This window comes from Melospiza melodia, chromosome 11 (assembly GCF_035770615.1).
Source record: "Melospiza melodia melodia isolate bMelMel2 chromosome 11, bMelMel2.pri, whole genome shotgun sequence".
NCBI lineage: Eukaryota > Metazoa > Chordata > Aves > Passeriformes > Passerellidae > Melospiza > Melospiza melodia.
Window position 1 is genome coordinate 21,999,160 of NC_086204.1, and position 21,370 is coordinate 22,020,529.

Consider the following 21,370-nt stretch of genomic DNA (forward strand, 5'->3'; position numbering starts at 1 on the left):
TGGCTTTGACTTAGGGAAAAAATTTTTTCTTTTTTTTTTTTTTAAGTGTCCGTGCCATGTCCCTCATATCTTGCCCTGCAAGTTTTGCCTTCCTCCTTGACTTTTCCCCCTGCTTTTGCACCATCTGTGAGCTTAGTTTTGGCATGTTTTGGTCCTTTGCAATGAAGCTCATTTCCTCACTTTCTTTTTTTGTCTTTGCCTCTCTGGGCTCCTGTGATATTTTACCACATGCACAAGGGCAAAAAAGTTTCCCAGTATGTAGATGGAATTTCCCTTGATGCAGCTTGCATTGTGTGCCTTTCATGATTTTACTGTACATGTGCCCAAAGAGCCTGACTCCCTTTTCCCATAACTCCCCCTAACTAGCTGCAGGCAGTCGGGAATTCACCCCAGAGCCTCCCCTTCCCCAGGTCCAACAGGCTGGTGATCTTAAACCTCAGCTCCTCCCACTGTCCCAGATCAGTTATGGCAAAACCTGTGACTGAGATGGGACCCCAGCTGCAGGTGATGGGTCTGTGTCACAGACATGTTTCATGTAAAATCCTTTCCTTAGGATTTTTTTTCTCCTGAGAAGCTGAGAGGCCTCAGGAACAAAAAGTAAACAATGATTATCTGCTGCTGTGGAATGCAACGGGTAGATCTGTGCTTGGTCTCATGTGGCTGTTTCTAATTAATGCCCAATCACAGTCCGGCTGTCCAGACTGTCTTGGTCAGTCACAAGCCTTTTTTATCATTTCTTTTCTATTCTTAGCCAGCCTTCTGATGAAATCCTTTCTTCTATTCTTTTAGTAACATTTTAATATAAGATATATCATAAAACAATAAATCAAGCCTTCTGAAACATGGAGTCAACATTTTTGTTCCTCCCCTCATCCTAAGACCCCTGTGAGCACCATCACAGGTCTGCTCCCCAGCTCCAACCATCACAGGTCTGCTCCCAGGCTCCATCTCTCGCACAGGAGGTGCCTCAGCCTCAGCAGGACGCGGGCTGTGGGCTCCATCCATCCCCTTGCCCAAGAACTCTGCAGAGGCAGCAGGGAGCAGGAGCAGCGATGGCAGCTCTCAGTGCTGGCAGGTCCCCCTGTCCCTCTGTGGGGAACCCCGGGACAGCCCCGTCTGTCACCTCAGCCCAGGCCGGGCCGCGGGGCCTCCCTGCGCTCCGGCTGTCTCCACAAACACACACAGACACCCACGCGCACACACACAGACACACACAGACACAGACACACACGCGCGCGCACACAGAGACACACACAGACACAGACACACACGCGCGCACACACAGAGACACACACAGACACAGACACACACGCACACACCCACACAGACACCCACACGCACACACACACACACGCACACACACGCGCACACACACACACACACACGCGCACAGACACACACAGACACACACACAGACACACGCACGCACACACGCACACACACACACACACACACACAGACACCCACACACACACACACACACACACACGCGCGCGCGCGCGCGCACGCACACACACACACACACATCGCCCTCAGACGCTGACTCAGCTCCGGCAGCCCCGAGCCGGGGCCTCCATCGGAAAACCCGTGATGCCCGGGGAGCCCCGGCCGTGATGGGAGCAGGAGCTTCCCGGGGGCAGCAGCATCCCAGCCTGCTCCCGGGCCCTGTGTGCTGACGGGCACTGGGTTCCTGTGTGCTTCCCCTAAAACAGCTGGAAACACAAGAAAAAAAACCCAGCCGGATCTGTGTTGTTTCCTCTTTCTCTTCAGGCAGGTTTCTCAGTTTTTCTGCAGGAAAAAATATGGAGTTGATTCTTCCCCAGTACCCTAGGGTGAGAGGGGATGTGCTGGGGAGAACGGGGCTGTTTGCCAGAGGTGCTCATGCAAAACCCTCAGCGCATTCAGGAGCACAGTGAGCATCAGTGCAAGAGCCCTGAGCAGCACTGGGGGGAAACTGAGGCACAGGGCACGGGATGGTCACAGAGTCACCGTGTGTGGTGTGAGCGAGGGAGGCACGGCAGGGAGATTGAGGGGCTCTTGTAACGCTGCTGCTTCACACTCGGGGGGGTTGTGGGTTTGCAGCCGCACCGCAGCTCCCGTGCCCGTGGGGAGGGAGCGGTGCCAAGCGCCGTCCGTGGCCCGATCCGGTGACAGCGGCGAGTGCTCCTCACGGCCATTAGGGAGCAGCACCGCTGAGGCGCAGCCTGCACGGCCAGGCCGCCGCAGCAGCAGGGCTGAGGATGGGGTGCCCAGGCACCGAGGGGCAGGGATGGTGGACCCCATCATCCCTGCATCTCCCGCTGTTCCCTGTGTGCCCAGCGCCCATCTGTGACCCCCTTTGCTGGGCCCTGGCGCAGAGTCAAAAGCCGCTGGGGAGCGTCCACCTGCATCCAAGTTTGTCATAAGGGAGGGAGGGCAGGTCAGGGCACACAGGGACTTTGAGAACCCTCCCTGGGCCACGACCTTTCCATGGGAAGGAGGCGTGAGGACCCCAGCTGGTCGTGTGCCACACGCTGGTAACACTTGTGAGGGGAAACACCCCGTGAGTAGGTGTTTTATGTGTGAGTGTTTTTACAGATGTGCATGGCAGGGGGCTATGTATGTCCTGGGAGACAGGGGAGGGAGCTCTGCGCGTTTGTGGGGTCTCAGTGTGACCGCAGGAGAACCCTGAGTCAGGAGGAGGTTGTCCCTGTCCATTAGCTTCCGTGATGCTGTGGTGGGCTCATGTAGCAGTAACCCCTGAGGCTAGTAGGATGGCAGTATTTAAGAGTGGGACTTCTATAGGGTTTAGGGGTTTAATTCTGACAGGTGGCCATTGTCCTCCTAGCTCTGGTGTAGGGGCCAGGCTTGAGTGGAAGAAAGCCCAGAAGAAGCCTAGACAGAAGAAGTCTTCTGATGTGATGAATAAGGCTATTCCGCAGTGTAGTCCTTCTTGTTCCTCCCTCTCCTGTCTGTAGGAGGGGGATGCAGCTACATCGCTGTGTGTGCAGGGGTGTGCCCCTGTGCAGAGGAGACGCTGCCAGGGGTTCACCCGCGGTGTCACAGCTGGCAGAGGGCCCCCAGCGCATTCCCAGAACACCGAAACCCCGCCCCCTCCCCGTGCTGCGGCCCCTTTAAGGGCAGCACGGGGCGGTCCGGGGGCGGGGCTCGGCGGTGACGTCATCGCGGTCCCTGATAAAGGCGGCGGGATTCCCGGGGCGGCAGCGGCGGCGCGCGCCGGCGGGGCCACGTGCGCGGGGCGCGGCGGAGCCCCAGCCCCGGAGCCTCCCGATCCTGCCGCGCCGCCATGGAGTCCGCCGGCCTCTTCCCCCCTCTCCCCGCCGCCGCCGCCCTCCCCGCGCGGCCCGCGCCCGCCCCGGCGCCACCGCCACCGCCCCGCGCGGCCGAGACCACCCGCATCATCACCGACCCGGTGTCCGGCCGCTCCTACTGCAAGGGCCGCCTGCTGGGAAAGGTACCGGGAATGGGGAAAGGGGGCTGGGCCGTCGCGGAGGGCGCTGGGGTGAGCCGGTGCGGGCGAGGGGGGAGGCGGGGGCTGCGCGCCTGCTCGACCCCCATCGCGGGCGGCCCGGGCTGGATGCAGCCCCCCGGCTGCCGCCCCCGCCCTCCCCGCCTCGCCCGGCGGGCCCGCAGCAGCGCTGGAAGCCGTGAATCACCCGCGCTGGCTGCGTGCCTCGGCGGCTATCGGAGCCGCATCGGTTTCGGGGCGCCCCGCGGCGGGTGCGTGGGCCGGTGGGTGCCCCGGTTCCCAGGGGTGCCGGCCCGCGCCGCTCCGCCGCACGCAACTTTTCCTCTGGCTGACAGCGGCGTGTGTAGGAGGAGGATGCCGGTTCCCAGCCCGGCCCGAGTGGGCTCAGCGGCTGAGTGTGCAGATTGGAGGGTGACATCACGGCAGGAAAGACCTGTCTCCATGGGGCTGCCTTTCGATGGCCTCCGGTCCCCGGGCTTCCTGCCCTGCGCAGGACTTTCCAGGTTGATCTGTCATGTGGAAAGATGCAAAGTCCGGCCATAGTGGGAGGGAAAATGCCTGGAGGTTTTACAAGAAATGGGTGAAGAAAATGCCTGGTTGAGAGCATCATAGTTCAGATCTTAGTGGGCGACGCAGCAGGAGGGAGCGTGTGACGCTCGCCGGGCTGTGCTGCCAGGGAAGGCAGGAGAAGGAGGAGGCTTGTAAGCAGGCAGGGGTAAGGAGCTGTCTCTCACCCATCCGTAACCACCTCTTCCCTTGCAGGGTGGGTTTGCACGATGCTATGAAATGACAGACCTCTCCAGCAACAAAACCTATGCCGTGAAGGTCATTCCTCACAGCCGGGTGGCTAAACCTCACCAGCGGGAGAAGGTGGGTGCCGTGTGGCTGCTGGGGGGCTGGGCTGGGCTGGGGGGCAGCAGCTCACCTGTGCTCACCTGGCACTGCTGCTCTCTGTCAGATCACCAACGAGATTGAGCTACATCGGGACTTGCACCATAAGCACATCGTCAAGTTCTCCCACTACTTTGAGGACTCGGAGAGCATCTACATCTTCCTGGAGCACTGCAGTAGGAAGGTCAGTGCTGCTGTGGCCTCCTTATCAAAGGATCTCCTAAGCAGCCATAGCTGGTTGAGCAGGCCTTGCTAAGGTGTTGTGTTAGCAGTCCCCTTCTCCTGAGCTGTCAGCTGTCACACTCTGAGCTCACTGTAAGCAGAGTGGTTTTGCACAGCACTGGGCACTCTAGCAGCTGTCTGTCTGTCTGTCTCAGACTGCCTGCTCATGGTGTGGCCACCATAAATCCAGAGATTCCCATGGCTCTGGTGAGCAGCCTCAGCCTCATGTGGCGAGTCTGCTGAGGTCATGGCTGTGAAAGAAGGATTATTTGTGAATGTGCAACTTCTGGAAGAACTGGCTTTGACCCTGCCTAGCCTATGCCTAGTCAGCAGGGCTGCCTGTTCTCCCTGCCTGCATCACAAGCTGTCTTCTGTCCCTTTGCAGTCCCTGGCCCACATCTGGAAGGCCCGTCATACTCTGCTGGAGCCCGAAGTGCGCTATTACCTCAAACAGATCATCTCAGGCTTGAAATACCTTCACCTCAAGGGCATCCTGCACAGAGACCTCAAGCTTGGTGAGTGCTGTGGGTGGCATGGGGGGTGCTGTGTGGGGAGCAAGCTGTCCCCAAGGGACTTGTGGTGACACATTGCCTTTGACTTGCAGGCAACTTCTTCATCAATGAAAACATGGAGCTGAAAGTGGGGGACTTTGGGCTGGCTGCTTGCCAGGATGTCTCTGACCAGAAGAAAAAGTAAGTTTGAGATTTTCCTTTTTCCAGAATCCTCCAGGGTTTCACTCTTCTTCTTCCTGTGGCTTCCGAGGAGAGTGGAGGCGCAAAGGGTCCTGCCTGGTCTTGGGAGAGGAAGCCTTAGGGCCCCTTCCTGGGGTGAGGGAGCAATTCCTGTTCCAGCTGCAGGCAAGGCGAGGGGGCTGGGGGCTTTGTGGCTCCTCAGGAGTGAGCTTGCAGCCGTCGGGGAGAACAATGTGTTGACTATGGCTATTGTGCCTGCCCGGCTGCCGTGCCGGCTGCACAGGCTGGGACACAAAGGCTCTGTTCCCCCTCAGCTCCGGGACAGGCTCTTCCCAACAGCTCCCCAAGAGCAGCTGCTGCTGACCTCCATGAGCTGGAGAGGGGGGAGTCTCTATGGGGCTCCTTGTAGATGAAGGGGGGGCCACAAAGAGCAAAATGGAGTGGGGAAGACAAAGGTAAATCCCAGGGCTTGGAGCCAGGGGGAGGCTGTCTGTGAGGGGATGGAGAGCATGCACTGATCTGGTGCTCTGCCCCACAGGACAATATGTGGGACCCCCAACTACCTGGCCCCAGAAGTGCTGCTGAGACAGGGCCATGGGCCAGAGTCGGACGTGTGGTCTCTGGGCTGTGTCATGTAAGTCTGTGCTGCTGGGTGGGGAGGGGTCCAGGCACCCTGCCTGGGGCGGGGGCAGCTGCTCTGCGGGCAGCCCGATGAGGAAGTTTTCTGGTGCTGTGCCTTGTGGCTCTGCAGCGGTTGCTGGGAGGCAGGGGGAGGGGAGCGGCTGGCTGGATCCTGCCCAGCCTTACTTGGGAGCAGGTGCTGCCTGCAGCCATCCTGGGATGCTGTGTGGGGACTGTGCAAGCAGGGCTGCGCGGGGTGGGTGTGCTCGTGCTGCACTCAGCACAGGCTTGACCGCACTGTGAACCTGATAAACAACGGAAAATCTCCGTGGCTGCCGCGCTGTTTGCTCAGGGAGCGATCGCTGTTTCGGCACATCCAGCCCCTGCCCCGGCTGCTGCCTGCAAGCTTCCTGCTCCCCTTTCCACCCTGATGGCCACAGGGGTGGGAGCAGTGGGTGGCCTTTGCTGCCAGCTCTTTGTCCTTCCTCAAGGCTCCTTGCCTGTTGCTCTAAACAGTTGCTAGGAGGAAGCATGGCCGGATGTGAGCATGGCTGTTCGGGGCTGGAAGTGCTGCTCTCAGCCAGGTGTGGCCAGCCAAATGCCAATAACTTCCTTGCTTTAAGTGCTGCTGAGTCACAAGGCTGGTGGGGATCTGACAGTGGCATGCATGTTCCCTCCCAGGTACACCCTGCTGTGTGGGAACCCTCCCTTTGAGACCTCTGACCTCAAGGAGACCTACAGGTGTATCAAGCAAGTGGAATACACCCTCCCTGTCTTCCTCTCCCTGCCTGCCAAGCACCTCATCACTGGCATCCTCAGACGCAACCCCCAGGACCGTCTCACCCTTGATGAGATTTTGGACCATGAGTTTTTCAAGGTGGGTGGGTGAGGGCCTGGGCCAAGGGACCCTTCTCCAGGTGGGATGAGGTTTTTTGGGCTGTGCAGGGTGCTGTCCTTGTCCTGTACGAAGGGTCAGTCCTTCAAAGGAAGCAGCTGCTGTCCTGCCCAAATGCCAGCCAGAGGAACTGAGGGATCTGGTATGCTTCTGCTGCCTTGTTGCTATAGCAAGGGGCTGTTTCCTGTGCTGATGCCAGTCATGGTTCTGAGGCTTGACAGAAACACAAGCTGGCTGTCAGGAGGGATGTGAATGACTGTGGTCAGCCCAGGGCAGGTGGAGCATGTGGCCTATGGAAACCAAACCTCTCCCTTGACCTCTCTGCAGGGCTACACGCCTGAGAAACTCCCTCCCAGCAGCTGCGTGATGGCTCCAGAGCTGAGTCCCCCAAATCCTGCAAAGACTCTGTTTGCTAAAGTCACCAAGACACTCTTTGGGAAGAAGAAACCCAAGGGTAAGTTTTTGCATTGCCAGGGAGCCTCTGGGTGACTCTTCCTTCAGGAAGAAGTGGATCCTGTTTTCTGGAGAGACCTTCTGATGGATCTCTCTGGACCCCCTGCCTGGGGACAGCACAAGCTGGGTGTGCCCCTGCCCTTCTTGTGCTGGTAGCCTGGCATGGGTGTGTGCCTGGAGAGCGGATACTGTGCCACAACCCATGGGGCAGTTCCTCCTGGAAGCCCTGTGTTGCATGAGAACTGGGAAGTGAAAGTGGGAGACAGTTGTCTGACACCCTGTCGTCTCCATGGGCATGGGAATAGATAAGAGAGAACTGAGCTACTGGGAGGGGTGGCCTGGATGTCCCCAGCCTCTATGCTCAGCAGTGTACTCATCTCTTGCTCTCCCCTCAGCCAAGAAGGGCTCTTCAGAGGACAGGGATGACATCTCCAAGCTGGTTACTGGGCTGATGAAGACCTCAATCTGTCGGCAGATGAGCTATAAAGCTGTGGAAGGGAATGAGGTGAGAACATGTCTGAGGCCATGCAGGCTCTTCTTTGGCAGAGCAGGCAGACCATGATAAAGCCAGGTCTCTCCACAGGCCACTCCTGTGTCGTGCCGCAGTGCCAACTCCAGCCCCGTGGAGACAGTGGTGGAGGAGACATCTCACAAGTCTGCATCCCCCTCCATCCGGGGAACGATGGCCAGCAGCTGTGAAGGTGAGCAATGCCTGTGCCAGCCACCCTAGCCTGCCCCAGGCTTCCTGTCATGCCGGGGCTGATAGCGGGCTGGCTGACTCAGCCTGTCATCTTCTCCCCGCAGCCTTCGAGGATTGCGTCACCGCCTCTGCCATCGTCGAGTCAGCTGTCCGGCTCCTGAGGGCCTGCCTCTCCTCCATGCCTCCAGGTAAACTGGTTGGACTGCTATGGGGCGGGATAGGGGGCTGTGTATCCCCTTCCCCCATGGCTGCTACTTGGGGTACAAATAGCACCCTAAATGGTGCCAGAGCCTGCTGTAGGGATCTATTCCCCCTGGGGAGGTGAATGGACAGGGGCTGGCTGGCTGCTCACCTCCTCTCTTCTCCAACAGCGGAGAAAAACCCAGCTTCCCTGGCCCGCCACGAGCACTTTGTCTGGGTGAGCAAGTGGGTGGATTATTCCAACAAGTATGGCTTTGGCTACCAGCTCTCCAACCGCAGCATTGGGGTCCTCTTCAACAATGGCACACACATGACGCTCTCCCCCAACCGCAGGTGAGCGGTGGCAATGGGGCTGATCTGTCTCTAGGGGAGCCCCTTGGGTGGGAAGGGGAGTCTATAACATCCCCAAAACTGGTGCTCTGCTCTCTCCAGGACTGTGCATTACAACCCGACCAACAGCAAGCACCTGGTGTTCTCTGTGTCTGCCATCCCCGAGCAGCTGCAGGGACAGATGAGTGTCCTGCACTACTTCGCCTCCTACATGGAGCAGCATCTCATGAAGGTGAGTGCTGGGGCCCAGGGCTGGACCTTGGGCCATGGCTTGACCACACCACTTGAGCTGGTTGGACTCCCTGCTTGCAGCTGTGGCCAGGTGGGCACACAGGGTTGTGTCCTGAGAGTGGGGACTCCACTGAGAGGGTACCCAGCCTTGGTGTTGTGTGTGCTGCTGGAAGTGCTCCCATGTGTGGGACCAGTGACTTATGCAGACCCTTCTTTCAAAGGGAGGTGACCTGCCCAGCATAGATGACCTTGGGCAGCCAGCCCTGCTCCTCCTGCAGTGGGTGAAGACTGACCAAGCCTTGCTCATGCTCTTCAGCAATGGCACCCTCCAGGTATGTGTGGGGTACAGTGGAGATGCTCAGACCCTTGTGAAGAGGAGGCCAGATGGTGGCCTTCTGGTCTGTGTTGGATCTTGTCTGCCACAGCCCGATTGGAAAATCCAGCTGTGAAAACAGCTGTGGATGCAGGATGCTGCTCCAGTGCCTGGAGCTGCTGGTTGCAGCTTCCCCAGCCCATGGAGAGACAGCACTTCAGCTGGATGCTTGTGCCTGCCCCTGTGCTAGGGCTGGCTCATTCCTGCCATGGGGCATGGGCTGGGATGCTCCCAGGCAGGTTGGGGAGGAGGAACGGGTTGAGGCAGGAAATGTGGCTCCATCCTGGCTCCCGACATGCTGTGGGAAGCATGGCTTAAACCAAGCCCAACCTGTCTCCTAGGTGAATTTCTACAACGACCACACCAAGGTGATCATTAGCAAGCCTGACCACTCCTGCCTTGTCACCTACATCAACCGGGAGCGCAACTCTTACACTTACAAGCTGTGCAGCCTCCAGGAGCTGGGCTGCTCTCCTGAGCTCCACCACCGCCTCAAATACATCCTCAAGCTTCTCCAAGAATGGGCTGAGGCCTAGCCTGGGACCTCGGGGGACCCTGTCTGGACTTGGAGGTTTCCCCCTGCCCTCCCATGGGATGGGAGGGATGATGTGGTGCTGGCTATCACCCTGGGCACTGTGTATCCTGGTGCTCAGCTGGACTCTGGACTAAGACATGTGGATGTGGTTACAGCAGCGGGTCTGGATATCCTTGCTGCTCCCTGGCTCTGGGCAATCGCTGTCTTCCCCCTGGCATCTCCTGCCCTTGTGGTGCTGGTCTTGATGGAATGGACGGGGGTGTTACAAGGAGGTGGTGGTGGGTGAGTGTCCTGCAGCTGGGTTGGGGCTGGCAGGGCCTTGTTTGAGGCTGGCAACTACTTGTGGTGGAGGCTCAGGCTCCCCTGCCCCAGCTGATGCATCAGTTGCACAGACCCTCTGCATGGCCTGGAGATGGCTGCCACAGCCTTGATCTCAAACTTTGGGTGCTGTGGGATAGGAAAACCCCTTCCCAGGAGTGGGCAGGGGTGAAGGGTGCTGCCTGCCCTGCCAGGGGCTCTGTGGGCTGGTGTGTGCCACTCCACAACTGTTACACTAAGGAGGGAGCTGTGCTGGGCCCAACTGTGCCCGGTCTCTTCCCAAATTGTGAATTGTCTGGTACAACCTGAGGTTTGATAAAGGGTGGGACATGGGATCTGAGGACTTGCCTGGAGAAGCCCTCATTTTGTTGGGACCCAGGGTTGTTTCTTATTTCAAGGCAGTCTCTGCCATGTGGGACTATTTATGTATCTTATTTATATGGAATTATTTATTTTCCTGTTGGTCTGTCCTTGTGCAGTTCCCCTCCCCCTGACTCGCCTCAATAAAAACTTATTTGTGTAAGGGCAAACTATGTCTGCCTTATTTGAAACTGGAGTCATAAAAGGAGCTTCAGCATCATTCTTGCTCCAGAGCTGCTTCTGCCTGTTGGGGATGACCCTTCTTGCCACTGACTGGTGCTGGGGGATAAGGTCAGGGAGGCAGGATGGCTATGAGGAGCCCATGTAGTACCTCCACTGCTTTCATGGGGCTGGCACAAAGGACAGAGTTAGCTCTTACGCTGGTGCAGCCTTGGAGCTGCCTCAAACTTCTCCTTGCTGCTGCCAAATGCATTCCCAGTCCTTTCAGCCCTTGGACCCAACCCAGCTTCTCCCCTGACTCTGCTGAGCTGCAGAAGGCAGGAGCTATGACCCAGGTGGTGGAGGGGTTGCCTGGGCCCTTGCACTGACATCTCGTGTGATGGGATATGAGCTGGGCATGAAGCCAGGAAAGAGCTCTGTGAGCTTGCTTTGAAGGTGATCTGTGTAATCAATCTGCCTGGGAGCAGCTTGTGCTGTGGGAAGCAGCCTGGGCTGCTCCAACAGCCTTGGGCAGTTGCCTGTTCCAGGGAAATCCAGCCTTTTGCTGTGTTTACTGCCGCTTGGGTCTTTTTGCAAGCCATAGTACTGGGAACTGCAGCGTGGGTGTGAGCTGAGGCTGGAGTAAGCACCCATATCTTGCTCCCTGCACACACCCTGGCCCAAGACTCCAGGTATGACACACAGCTGGACAAAACCTCTTTATTTCAGCTGCTCTCTCCCTACAGCTCTACAAGACTGGTTGGACACAGAGGCATGTGCTACTCGAAGTAGACCCCATACACTGTGGCTACAGCAAAGAGGGAGGCGTTGGAGAAGGTGGCAGAGGCAAAGCTGTCGGTCTCAGGGTCCCACAGTCCCCGGCTGGCCACCAAGAGGCTCTGCTGGCCCTGCTGGCCCAGCACCACGTGGCAGACCAGCTTGTAGCGGGGTGGCACCACCTCCTTGGCCTGGTTCTGCAGCAGCTCAGTCAGGCTCAGGGCTAGTGGGGCACTGCCCTGGGCACTGTACACTGTGGTCCCCAAGGCACAGGCCAGGGTCCCCTCCAGCACCCGCTGCACCCGCTCCGCATCGAACCTGCAGCCTTTGTCTGGCCCTATCCTGTAAGTGTTTTCAAGGCGGGTCTTGAGGATGGGTTGGAAAATGGGGAGCCCAGAGAAGCTGACACGTCTGTGGAGCATCCAGGAGGGCCGCCTGCTCCCCGGGCCCATGCCGAAGGAGCTGCGGCGGCTGAGGACGGAGTTGCGGCGGGAGAGCAGAGGGGGAGCTTTGCTGTCCTCAGGGCCCCGGGCTGGGGCTGCGGGCTGGGACCCACGGCGGCTGCTGCGGAGTGCAGGGGCCTCAGTGCTGCCTGCAGCCAGCACCTGGGCTAGCAGGGCTATCTCTGGGACGGGCTGCTCAGCCATGGGATGGCCTGCAAAGGAGATGTACCTGGGTGTTAGGTGAGGCAAGCGTGCTGTAGCCTCTCCATTCCCCTGCCTCTCTGCCCTCAGCAAATCCCGTGCCTTCTGGCATGTGAGTCTCCAAGAGATGAGACACAGAAGGGCTGGGAGATCCTTGGCAGCTGTCTTCCCTTCTCCAGTGCCTCCATGCCCATCAGACTCAGCCAGCTGGGGCTGATCCAGTGTGGTAACGCATTGTCCATACAGCTCTCTGCTCTCCCAGCCCCAGAACTTCCCCCAGCACAGGTGAGTGACTTTTTCCCCAGTGTTTGGTCTGCATCCCACACTTACCCAAAGTTCCGCTACTGTCCTTCCGGAGTAAACCCAGGGGACTTGTCTCTGGTGGATATTGCTGCCCAGGACCAATCTTTATCTTGCAAGTTGCTGTGAGCAGAGCCAAACCTGTTGTGCTCCTGGAAGGTGAAGTGTTGCTACGTGACACTGTAGGTCTCCAGGGCTGTTCTGGGGCATGGCTTCTGTAACTCCTTGTTTCCTGGTCCCTGGACAGCTCCGTTCCCCTTCACTCCTGCCCTCTGCATTTTCAGCTGTGTCAGCACAGGGATGTGGTTACTCCAGCCATGGTGCCCTCCAATCTCCCTGGCAGCTCCCTGCCAGCCCTGAAAAATGCAGGCTGGTGTTGGATGTGCAAGCGAAGAGCAGGGGGTGGAGAGTAGCCCCTGTGATCACTACTTTGTCCCTGACTGTGGGCTGCACTGGGGCTGGGCCCTCCAACAGCTTGATTTTGCTCAGACATTTGCATCCTTAGGCTACTTATGCACCACTGCACCAAGGGAGAGTGTGTGTGGGGTGGGCACCCATTGAATTATATAATAACATAGTGAGTTGTGTTGGAAAGGACCTTAGAGATCATCTAGTTCCAAATCACCTGCAATGGGCAGGGATGCTACCCAAACCAGAGTGCTCAGAGCACTACCCAACACAGCATTGAACACTTCCAGGGACTGGATGGAGCACAGCTGTGGCATGTGCCAGGGACCCTGCTGCTGTAATGCCTGGGGATGAGCAGGTCCCTGGGGACTCCTGACCCTGCTGGAGTTTCTCTCTGCCAGTGGAGCCCAGCCCAGCTGGTACGACACGGCTGTTCCATCAATGTGCCTTTGTCTGGCTTGGCTGCTGAGCTATTTGAGGAAAGTGGAGACGGCATTTGTGTTTCTATCTCCAGTCAGAGGTATTTATAGCCTGCCTCTGACTAGCGCTGCCAAGCACACTGCCAGCTGGACCCCTTCCCTTGGGGTGCTGCCTCAGCTCCGAGCCCCATTCCTGCCTTCCCTTGCACCACCCACTGACAAGCAAGGGTGGATCCCTTCATGGGTAATCCCCTCCTTGGGCTGCTTGGGGCCAGCCAAGGGTTGGAGAATGGCACAGCACTTGGTTTGGGCTTAGGTGAGCGGTTGCTCTAGGGGGTTGATCTAATGGGTGGCATCCCTGCCCACGGCATGGGGGTTGGAAGTAAATGGTCCCTTCCCACCCAAGCCTTTCTGTGAGGCTGGTGATGCTTTTTTCTGCCTGCAAGCGCCTGTACCCTAAGCAGACATGAGAGCTGCAGGGCTCTGGCTCTGGCTTCCCCCATTTCTGGGGACAAATCTCCCTGCTGGGCTCCAGTATGCTCCAGTGCTGCTGCTGGGGACTCGGCCATTCCCAGCAGCTTTCCATGGGGGCTGTGCAGGTGGAGGTGAGGGTGATGTCCGTGCGTGTCTGCCTTTTCCAAAATCCCAGCTGCCAGCCTCCCTTCACCCCCATCTCTCTGCTCCGCAGCAAAGCCGCCAGCTCGGGCCGCACCGTCCCCGTGCCAGGCGTGCCAGAGCCAATCCCCGAATCACGGCAAGGAATTCCACTCGCTGCAAGAGGCGGATCAGCCCCGCTTCCCCATCCGGCGAGTGCCGGACGGAGCCGCCTTGGCAGGGCGGCTGTGCTTCACGCCTCATTGTCCCATGGCTCCCTCCCACCGCTCCCCCGGCAGCCCGGCCTCCAGCCCCGGCGCTGCCTGCCAGGTTTCCCTAGCAATGGGCCGTGCCGTACGACGCAGCCTGCTGGCTTCCTCCCCGCGGCCTCCCCGGGCTGGCCGGCCTCCCGACAGCCCCGGATCGCCCGCCGCCATCCTCGGGCCTCCTCCCGCCGCCGCGCTCCCTGAGGCCGCCCATGGCCGGACCCGGCTCGGCGCGGCTGCAGGGCGACGTGGCCGCCTTCAGCGCTGCCCTGCGCACCCTGGTCAACAACCCCCAGTTCAGGTGAGGGCCCGGGCCGTGCCGCCTCCCCCCGACACTCCTGCTGCTTTCCCGCAGCCCCGAGCCCTCCGGCTGGGGCCATCGGGGCCCGCAGGCGATCCGGGGAGCCCCGGGCAGCTGGTGGGGCCGACGTGGCTTGTGCAGCGCTCCCCACACACCCGCATGCCAACCGGAGGCCAGGCCTGCCCCGGTGTAGCCCACCCGGCACAGCCATCCTCTCTCAGGAGGAGGGAGAGCTCCCGGGTGTGCCCAGACTCCCTCTGTCCCCCTGCATGGTGCCAACAGGGCAAGGCAGTTTCCCAGGATAAATCCTATACTGAGGCTCTTGCCCTTGTCAGGAATGGGGGTACATTGAGCTCCCCAGGAGCAGCGTCCTCCCTGCTCAGTTCCTCTGCCACCTGGCTTTATTGGTGCTTTATCCCCAGAGGGCATAGCATCCCTCCTCACAGGGTTTGGCATTCCTGTCACCTCTTGCCACAGCAGAGAGCAGAAATGCAGATGCTGCCTTGGCTTCCCTCACCCACATGGTGTGTCCTGCCTGGCTGTGGTCCTCTTCACCCACTTCCTGCTGAGGCCTGGCCAGCCTATCTAACACCAGAGCTATCTATGGAAATCCCCATTCCTGCTGAAATTTTTGGCCACCCAGAAGAGAAATCCCTGTAAAAACTCCCCAGCCACAGCACCAGGCAGTAGAGGAGTGGCTGACAGCGCCTGGTCATTCTCAGCCTACATCCTGCTGCTCACATCTTTTAACCCATACCTCTTATCCAGCATCCTGCAATCTGCATCCTGCAGCCTGAAATCTGTGCTCTGCATCTATCTACTTTATCCCATATCCTGCATTCTTTCTCCTGTAGCCTGTGTCTCACAGCCTGCACTCTGTAGCTTTTGTTCTTCATCCCACATCCTGCAACCTGTGTCCTGCATCCCAGACCTTGCATGCCATCATCATAGCTGGCATTCCACATCTCACAGCCTGCATGCTGTGTTTTGCTTGCCCCTCTTTACCTGTGGACCTCAATTGCAGAGCAGTTTGTCATGATCCCCCTTGCAGGAGCAGTCATGGAGGACCTGTTGGGCTCTGCTCACAGCACCCATCCTGCCCCAGCTGTGTGTCTCCTGATAGACACTTGGGATGACACAGTTGTCCTTCCTTCTGGTAGGCACATACACCAGAAGTGTCCTGTGGGACACTCTGAGGGTTTGTGCATGTCCTCATGGCAGTCAGAGTTTGAGTGGTGTGTCTTCTGCTCATTGGCCTGCTGGGATGGAGGAAGGGACAGGGAGATAGGCGGGCCATAGCCACAAGTGTGCTCAAGCTGGAGACTCCATGTCCTTTGCCTGCTTCCTTTCCCCTGATCGTGCCCCCCTTTTTTGGGGCCAGGGAGCTGGGGAAACGTTTTGAGGAGGGGAGGGTTATAGGAAATCAGGGCAACAGGATGGTCCCTGTGCTCTGCTGTATGCCACAGGCTGCCCTGTTGGGCCAGTGCCAGCCCTTCTGGCAGCTGTGCCAGGGACTTCACATCCCTGAGATGATGAGTCAGTTCCCATGAGTCAAGGAGGCTGATCCCGGTGACAGCAACGCTTTCCTTGGCTCTGCTATGCCAAAAGAGAAAGTAACTTTCTCCAGCTGTCCTTGGCCTTTCTCTGCCCTGCTCGGTGCCAGCACCCTGGGCTCTCCGTGCTTTCCAGGGGACCTGTCATGCTCACCTCACATGCAGCATTCAAATGGCTGGAAAGAGCCACCAACAAGGTCCCCTCTGTTCCCCTGTTGGGACAAACGCCTGGGTTAAAAGTAAAGGGTACTGCCCCCTGTGCCAGGCACTCCTGTGTGCCCTGTCCCAGCCCAGGGAAGGCTGTGTCCTTGCTTTCCAGCACTGTGTCCCTCATGTCCCCTCTCCCCCGCAGCGATGTGATGTTCGTGGTGGGGCAGGAGCAGCAGAAGGTGTTTGCGCACCGCTGTGTGCTGGCGTGCCGCTGCCAGGTGTTCCGTGGCATGCTCAGCCAGGACTCCTCCAGCAGTGTCCCACCCCAGGGCCCCTTCATCCTGGGCAACGTGCAGCCTGAGGTCTTCCTGGCCGTCATTGAGTTCCTCTACACCAACAGTGTCACCCTCAACAGCCACATAGTGAGTGGGGATGGGGCTGGTGGGGACCATGGACGTGGGAGGGACAAGAAGGGGATGCAGGGGAAGGGGTGCTTTGTAACTCTTGGTGTGCCAAAATTGGAGGTGATGTCTTGGGACCTCTGACTGTGCATACCCTGGATGGTGAGAATGGGGACACCACAGCAGAAGACCTAAATTTTTCTTCATGCTGCAGCCTTATCTCGCGTGCTTCACTCAGGAGCTCCTTTACCCTGGCAGCTGTGCCCATCCATGCCCCCACACACTGATGATTACAAGGTCCCTCTTCCCTGCAGGCACTGGAGGTGCTGACCTCGTCGGTGGAGTATGGCTTGCAGGACCTGTGCAAGGTACGGTGCTATCTGGGCTGTGGGCAGTGGTCCCTGAGTGTCCCCAGGCTGGGCAGCACCTCAGGATGGTCCCTGCATGGCTGCTAGCTGGAGGTGCCTCTGAGGAAAGCACTGTGGTGAATTACACAGCCTTGGCCCTGCTTTTCTATCCTGGAAAGTTTCTCCAGTGGGATCCCCCTTGAGGGGGTGCAGCCGCGGCCGGGAATCCCAGAGGGGAATCCCGAGAAATCACGGGGAAGGTCATGGAGTTTCACATCTCCTGCAGAGCAAAGGTCAGGAGGAAAGCCCCTGTGCGTTCGCCCACATGTGCTCTCTGGTCATCTGACAGGATGATGCAGTTAGAGAGAGCCCCAGTGCTGGGAGCAGTCAGCACCTCAGCTGTGGTGCTGCCAAAGCTGTGCTGCTGCGGGTGGGAAGGTTTTGGGAAGGCAGCAGGGACACAGAGGAAGGGTGGGAGCTGAATGAGGAGGGGCCGGGGAGCTGAAGAGCTCGGTGTTGGGCAGGGCAGCCAGGCCACGTCATCAGCCTGATTCCTGAATTACAGCCTGGCTGAACACGTGAGCTGACATCTCACACCCAGACTTCCCTTCCGTCACACTGGGGAAGTACCTCAGGAGCTGAGGAATCGTGGGCTCCTGTCTGCCAGAGTGGTGGGATGGGACCTGTGGCAACAAGATCAGCCAAAGCCCAGATGTGGCAGAGCGGTCAAACAGCTGTCTGGGCAGGGAAGGGATACAAGGGGTGTTGCAGAAAAGGGGGACCTGGTGCTCCTCTCATGAGTCACAACCCACCACCCAGCAAATGCATCCTGAGGGGGTTGACCTGCATAGAGGAGGGGTGGGAAGGAAAGGGGCTGACCAAGGACAGCTGGTGAAACCATGTCAGTGTCCCCAGCTGCAGGGTGACCTCATATCCCTCCTGCCAATGACTCAGGGCCCCTTCTGTCCCAGCTGACAGCTCCTCCCTGCATGTCACATCCCCTTGGGTTTCCCAGGGACTCTGGTAGGCAGCTGAGACAGGCGGGAGAGAGGTCCCACTCATGATAAACATGCTGGTTTGGCTGCATCCCACCTGCATCATCCATAGGGGATGCAGCTGGAGATGCTGTTCCCCCTGCAGTCACAGCCAGAGCACCGCTGGCAGGCAGGGCTGGGGCAAAGCTGAGGGCACCCAGTGCACTGCAGCTGGCACCAGGATTGTGCCCTATGGCAGAACATGGATGGCATCTATAGACAGGATTAAGGAACCCACCTGGGGCTATCAGATTGGCTGCGTTTGGTCACATCAGTCTTGGTCCCTGTCTCCATCAGTGGCCAAGCTGGCTGCCTACATCCACACTGCAAGGCCTCATGCCACAGGCCAATGCTTATGAAATCCTGGGGGGCTGGATGTACCTCTGCCCCACATTCCATGTTCTGGGGGCTCAGGGGATGCTGAGAGTTTTGTGGGGGCATGGCAAAGTTGTGTCCCTCACTCTGCCCACCCTCTCCCTGTCTGTCTTACAGCTCTGTGTCAAGTTCATCAAGGACACGCTGAGTGTGGAGCAGGTCTGTGAGGCTCTGCAGGTAAGAGTGACACCAGTGGGGTCACAAAGGCTTAAAAATAACCTGTAGAATCTTGGGGGCAGGAACAGACTTGACCCTTCTGTTCTCACTGGACAGTGGGGCAGGATTTCCCACTCACCCCTGGCCCAGCAGCTGTCCTGCCCACTCCCAGACCATTGGGATTGTACCAGGGCTGCAAGGGACAGTGGGCCACCAGATCCTGGCAGAGAAGTGTCTTCTCTGTCAGCGTGAGCAGGACTGGCCAGAACTCCACAGTGCCAGGGCTTTGTCATCATCTCCATGAAAGTGGGAGGCACTGGGTTTTGGGAAGCCAGTCCCAAAAGTCCTGCTGAGAGTTGAAGCACCTAAAAATAGCCTTGCAAAGGTCCTAATGGCCCTTGCCATGCTACTTGGTGGGACCAAGGCTGCTCTGCAGAGAAGGGGTATTTGTTTAATCTCCCACAAGCTGAAACGATCTTGGGGTGAGGTGCCTGCCCTAGAACACAGAGCCCCAGCCAGATGTGGTGCCAGACCACTGCGACAAATGGAGCTAAAATTGGCCCAGAGGAAACAAAACAAGAAACCCCAAAACCCCAGAACAAAACAAACCTGAAGAAAACAACTTGTCTGCCCTCCCCACTTACGTCAGCACTGGTCCCCTGCTGTGGTGGAGGGGGACATGATGTTCACCCTGCCTGTGCCGGTCCCGAGTACCCCACACGCAGGGGCTGCTGTGGGAGGATGGGGTTGTGCCCTCCTGGTAACCTGATGGGCAGTGCCAGCCCTGGGATGAGCATTGCTCAGTAGGGCTGGGAGAACATGAGAGCAGCCCCAAATTCCTGCTGCAGTGGGGGATGGCAGCTGTGGGTCAGGCTGAGGCTGGCAGCAGGAGTATGGGGTGCTTGTGGGAGGCTCTAAGCTGATCCTGTGCCCACACAAGGAGCTCTGGGGACTGGTGGTTTCACGTGCCTGTGGTGTTACCTTGTGAGAACAGCACCAGGGCTTCTTCTTGCCCACTATGGGCTCGGTGAGGTGCCTGAGCAGAGGTGGAAAATCACACGTCTGCTTAGAGTGTGACTGGGTGACCATTGTGGGCATTAGAGCCACCAAACATTTGATCTTGGGCAGGCCAGAAAAGGAGGGGGGGCCTTGGTGCCCCTTCCTCCCCACACTCTGCCATGGTACCCAACCCAGATGGATGTGTGCCTCACCTGTGCCCCTGACAGTGCCCATGTTTCTGTAGGGCTTTGGCAGGGAGTCCCTCCTGCCCTGCACCCCCTTGCAGGTGTCTGTGTTGTCTCACAGGCTGCGGTGACCTATGGGCAGGTGGACCTCCAGCAGCACTGCCTGGCCTTCATCGAGGGCTGCACCGCGGTACGGTGGCAGGTGATGGGGGAGCATGGTGTGGGGTACCCCAGGGCATGGGGGGCACGTGGCATGGAGTACACTGCATGAGGCAAGGACAGGATGGCTGGAGGCTGGGAGAGGACCAAATGGTACTTGGAGAGAAGATGCTGGGTGACTGGCAGAGGCAGGCTGGGGGTTACTGGAGTGCCAGAGGATTGGAGTTTGTATTGGGTGATGCTGGAATGCCAGGCAGGGATGGCACCAGGATGTGTCTGATGGATGGGGGTGGTGGTTGTGTGGGGTCCTGGTTCCAGCACCCTGGTGTTGTGGTGTGCTGGCAGGCAGTGGTGCAGACCCAGGGCTTCCGTGAGCTCTCTGACGTGGTGCTGGCGCGGGTGCTGCGCAGTGACCGCCTGGCCGTGGACGAGCTGGAGCTGGTGCAGGCTGTGCGGGAGTGGGCACACGTCAGCTCGGTGAGTGTCACGCAGCAAGGACCACCCAGGGGTGCCTGGGCCCCCACCAGCCCAGGCTGGGAGTGTAGGCACCCTGTCCCTGAGCCCAGGGCTCTGTGATGCACACAGAATCTGTGTCACTCCCCTGAGGCCCCTGCCTCCCCTGGCGCCCAGGACATCACCAGCCTCATCCCTCACATCCTGATCTCTCACAGGCTGTCCTGGAGCGTCCTGTGCCAGAGGTGGCTGCCCTGCCAGTGAGGGAGCTGCGTCTGCCCTTGCTGGCACCCAGCGAGCTGGTGACACTGGAAAGCCACAACCAGCAGGACCTCCTCATCCCGGTGAGCTGCTGCCTGTTCTTAGTGTCCCCTGACTGACCTCCAGGGCTGGAGGGTGCTGTGGGATGGGCTGAGGAGGACCACACTGCGGCAATGCTGATGCCCCCATGCTCACAGGTGGAGAACATCGCTGCAGCCTGGCGTGCCCACGCTCTGAGGAGAGGCAGTGGGGTGCCCTCCCGCCTCTGCCGTCCCCGCCGGGGCACACGGCCCCGCGACCATCACCGTCACCTCGAGCCACACGCCAAGTAGGGGCTGGGCAAGGAGTTTTGTCCAGCCCAGGCAGGGACTCTGCAGCGGGGCAGGCAGTGGGGCTAGGCACTGATGCTGCTGTGGCCAAGAGCATTGATAAGGTGCTTTGTCACATGTCACAGCGTCAGGGCCAGGGCAGGATGCCTGGGTCACCCTAAAAGTGGTGCAGGGGCTGGGGGTAGGGTAGAGCTGGGCTATGCAATGGCTGCAAGGACACTGCAGGCTGCCCAGATAGTGATCCAAGGGTGATGGGGCTGCAGAGATCTCTGCGGGACGGGGATCTAAGATGAGCTCTGCCTTCCCCGGGGCCGTGCTGCCCTCCCCTGGCAGCGAGGCCGTGCTGCAGTGGGAAAAAGCACCAGCAGCTGCCTGGGGCAGGGGCACAGGGACCCTGGGGTTTGGAGGGGGTGCAGGTACGAGGGGACACATGGGCTCTTTGCACGCACTGCTGCACCGACAGGCTCCCAAGCCCCGCCAAGCCCTACCAGCAGGCCACACACACACACAGGACAGGCTGCCAGCCCCACCAAGTGCCACACACACAGTATACAGCTCTCCTTGCACCCCCCATTGAGTGTGTGCACACAGCTGGGTCTGTCTCAAGCACACATACCCCCCCTTCCAGCTGTGTTCCCCAGGAGAAAGGGCCGGACACAGCAGGTAATTTATATATAATATATATATTTACTCTTTAAAAATAAACCTTCAGTCCCCACTACCGCCTGTACAAACTACAAAAATAAACCTTTGCTCTCTTTGATATAAATAACTTAGATGGCGTGTTTGGGGAGGGGACTGCCCGCCGT

The 21,370-nt window shown here is 58.8% G+C and overlaps 3 protein-coding genes across 4 annotated transcripts; 2 read left to right on the forward strand and 1 right to left on the reverse strand.

The window, feature by feature from the left end:
• The first annotated feature begins 3,286 nt into the window (after window positions 1–3,286).
• On the forward strand, window positions 3,287–10,461 carry PLK3 (polo like kinase 3). Its single transcript, XM_063165975.1, has 15 exons — window positions 3,287–3,454; window positions 4,232–4,339; window positions 4,428–4,544; window positions 4,968–5,097; window positions 5,187–5,274; window positions 5,813–5,908; window positions 6,577–6,772; window positions 7,118–7,244; window positions 7,639–7,748; window positions 7,827–7,944; window positions 8,048–8,131; window positions 8,315–8,477; window positions 8,577–8,706; window positions 8,927–9,037; window positions 9,420–10,461. Exons 1-15 carry the CDS (start codon window positions 3,287–3,289, stop codon window positions 9,612–9,614), a joined length of 1,941 nt encoding a protein of 646 aa, XP_063022045.1. The 3' UTR covers window positions 9,615–10,461.
• A 768-nt stretch (window positions 10,462–11,229) lies between these two features.
• Window positions 11,230–11,874, reverse strand: DYNLT4 (dynein light chain Tctex-type 4). Its single transcript, XM_063165174.1, has one exon. The coding sequence runs from the start codon at window positions 11,872–11,874 to the stop codon at window positions 11,230–11,232; it is 645 nt and encodes a 214-aa protein (XP_063021244.1).
• Window positions 11,875–14,039: 2,165 nt separating this feature from the next.
• BTBD19 (BTB domain containing 19) lies at window positions 14,040–21,330 on the forward strand. 2 transcript variants are annotated; one of them, XM_063165977.1, is made up of 8 exons: window positions 14,040–14,159; window positions 16,065–16,284; window positions 16,578–16,631; window positions 18,137–18,196; window positions 19,481–19,549; window positions 19,864–19,995; window positions 20,190–20,315; window positions 20,430–21,330. In XM_063165977.1, exons 1-8 carry the CDS (start codon window positions 14,071–14,073, stop codon window positions 20,562–20,564), a joined length of 885 nt encoding a protein of 294 aa, XP_063022047.1. In that variant the 5' UTR covers window positions 14,040–14,070; the 3' UTR covers window positions 20,565–21,330. The 2 variants fall into 2 exon arrangements, with proteins under 2 accessions (XP_063022047.1, XP_063022048.1); XM_063165978.1 differs by lacking the exon at window positions 19,481–19,549.
• The last annotated feature ends 40 nt before the right edge of the window (window positions 21,331–21,370 follow it).

Coding starts and splice junctions, on each gene's coding strand:
- BTBD19 (XM_063165977.1), top strand. CDS start 14,071: ATGGCCGGACCCGGCTCGGCGCGGCTGCAGGGCGACGTGGCCGCCTTC. Junction 19,996..20,189: donor AGTGGGCACACGTCAGCTCG/GTGAGTGTCACG, acceptor GATCTCTCACAG/GCTGTCCTGGAGCGTCCTGT. Junction 20,316..20,429: donor AGCAGGACCTCCTCATCCCG/GTGAGCTGCTGC, acceptor CCATGCTCACAG/GTGGAGAACATCGCTGCAGC.
- PLK3 (XM_063165975.1), top strand. CDS start 3,287: ATGGAGTCCGCCGGCCTCTTCCCCCCTCTCCCCGCCGCCGCCGCCCTC. Junction 4,340..4,427: donor AACCTCACCAGCGGGAGAAG/GTGGGTGCCGTG, acceptor GCTCTCTGTCAG/ATCACCAACGAGATTGAGCT. Junction 6,773..7,117: donor TGGACCATGAGTTTTTCAAG/GTGGGTGGGTGA, acceptor ACCTCTCTGCAG/GGCTACACGCCTGAGAAACT.
- DYNLT4 (XM_063165174.1), bottom strand. CDS start 11,874: ATGGCTGAGCAGCCCGTCCCAGAGATAGCCCTGCTAGCCCAGGTGCTG.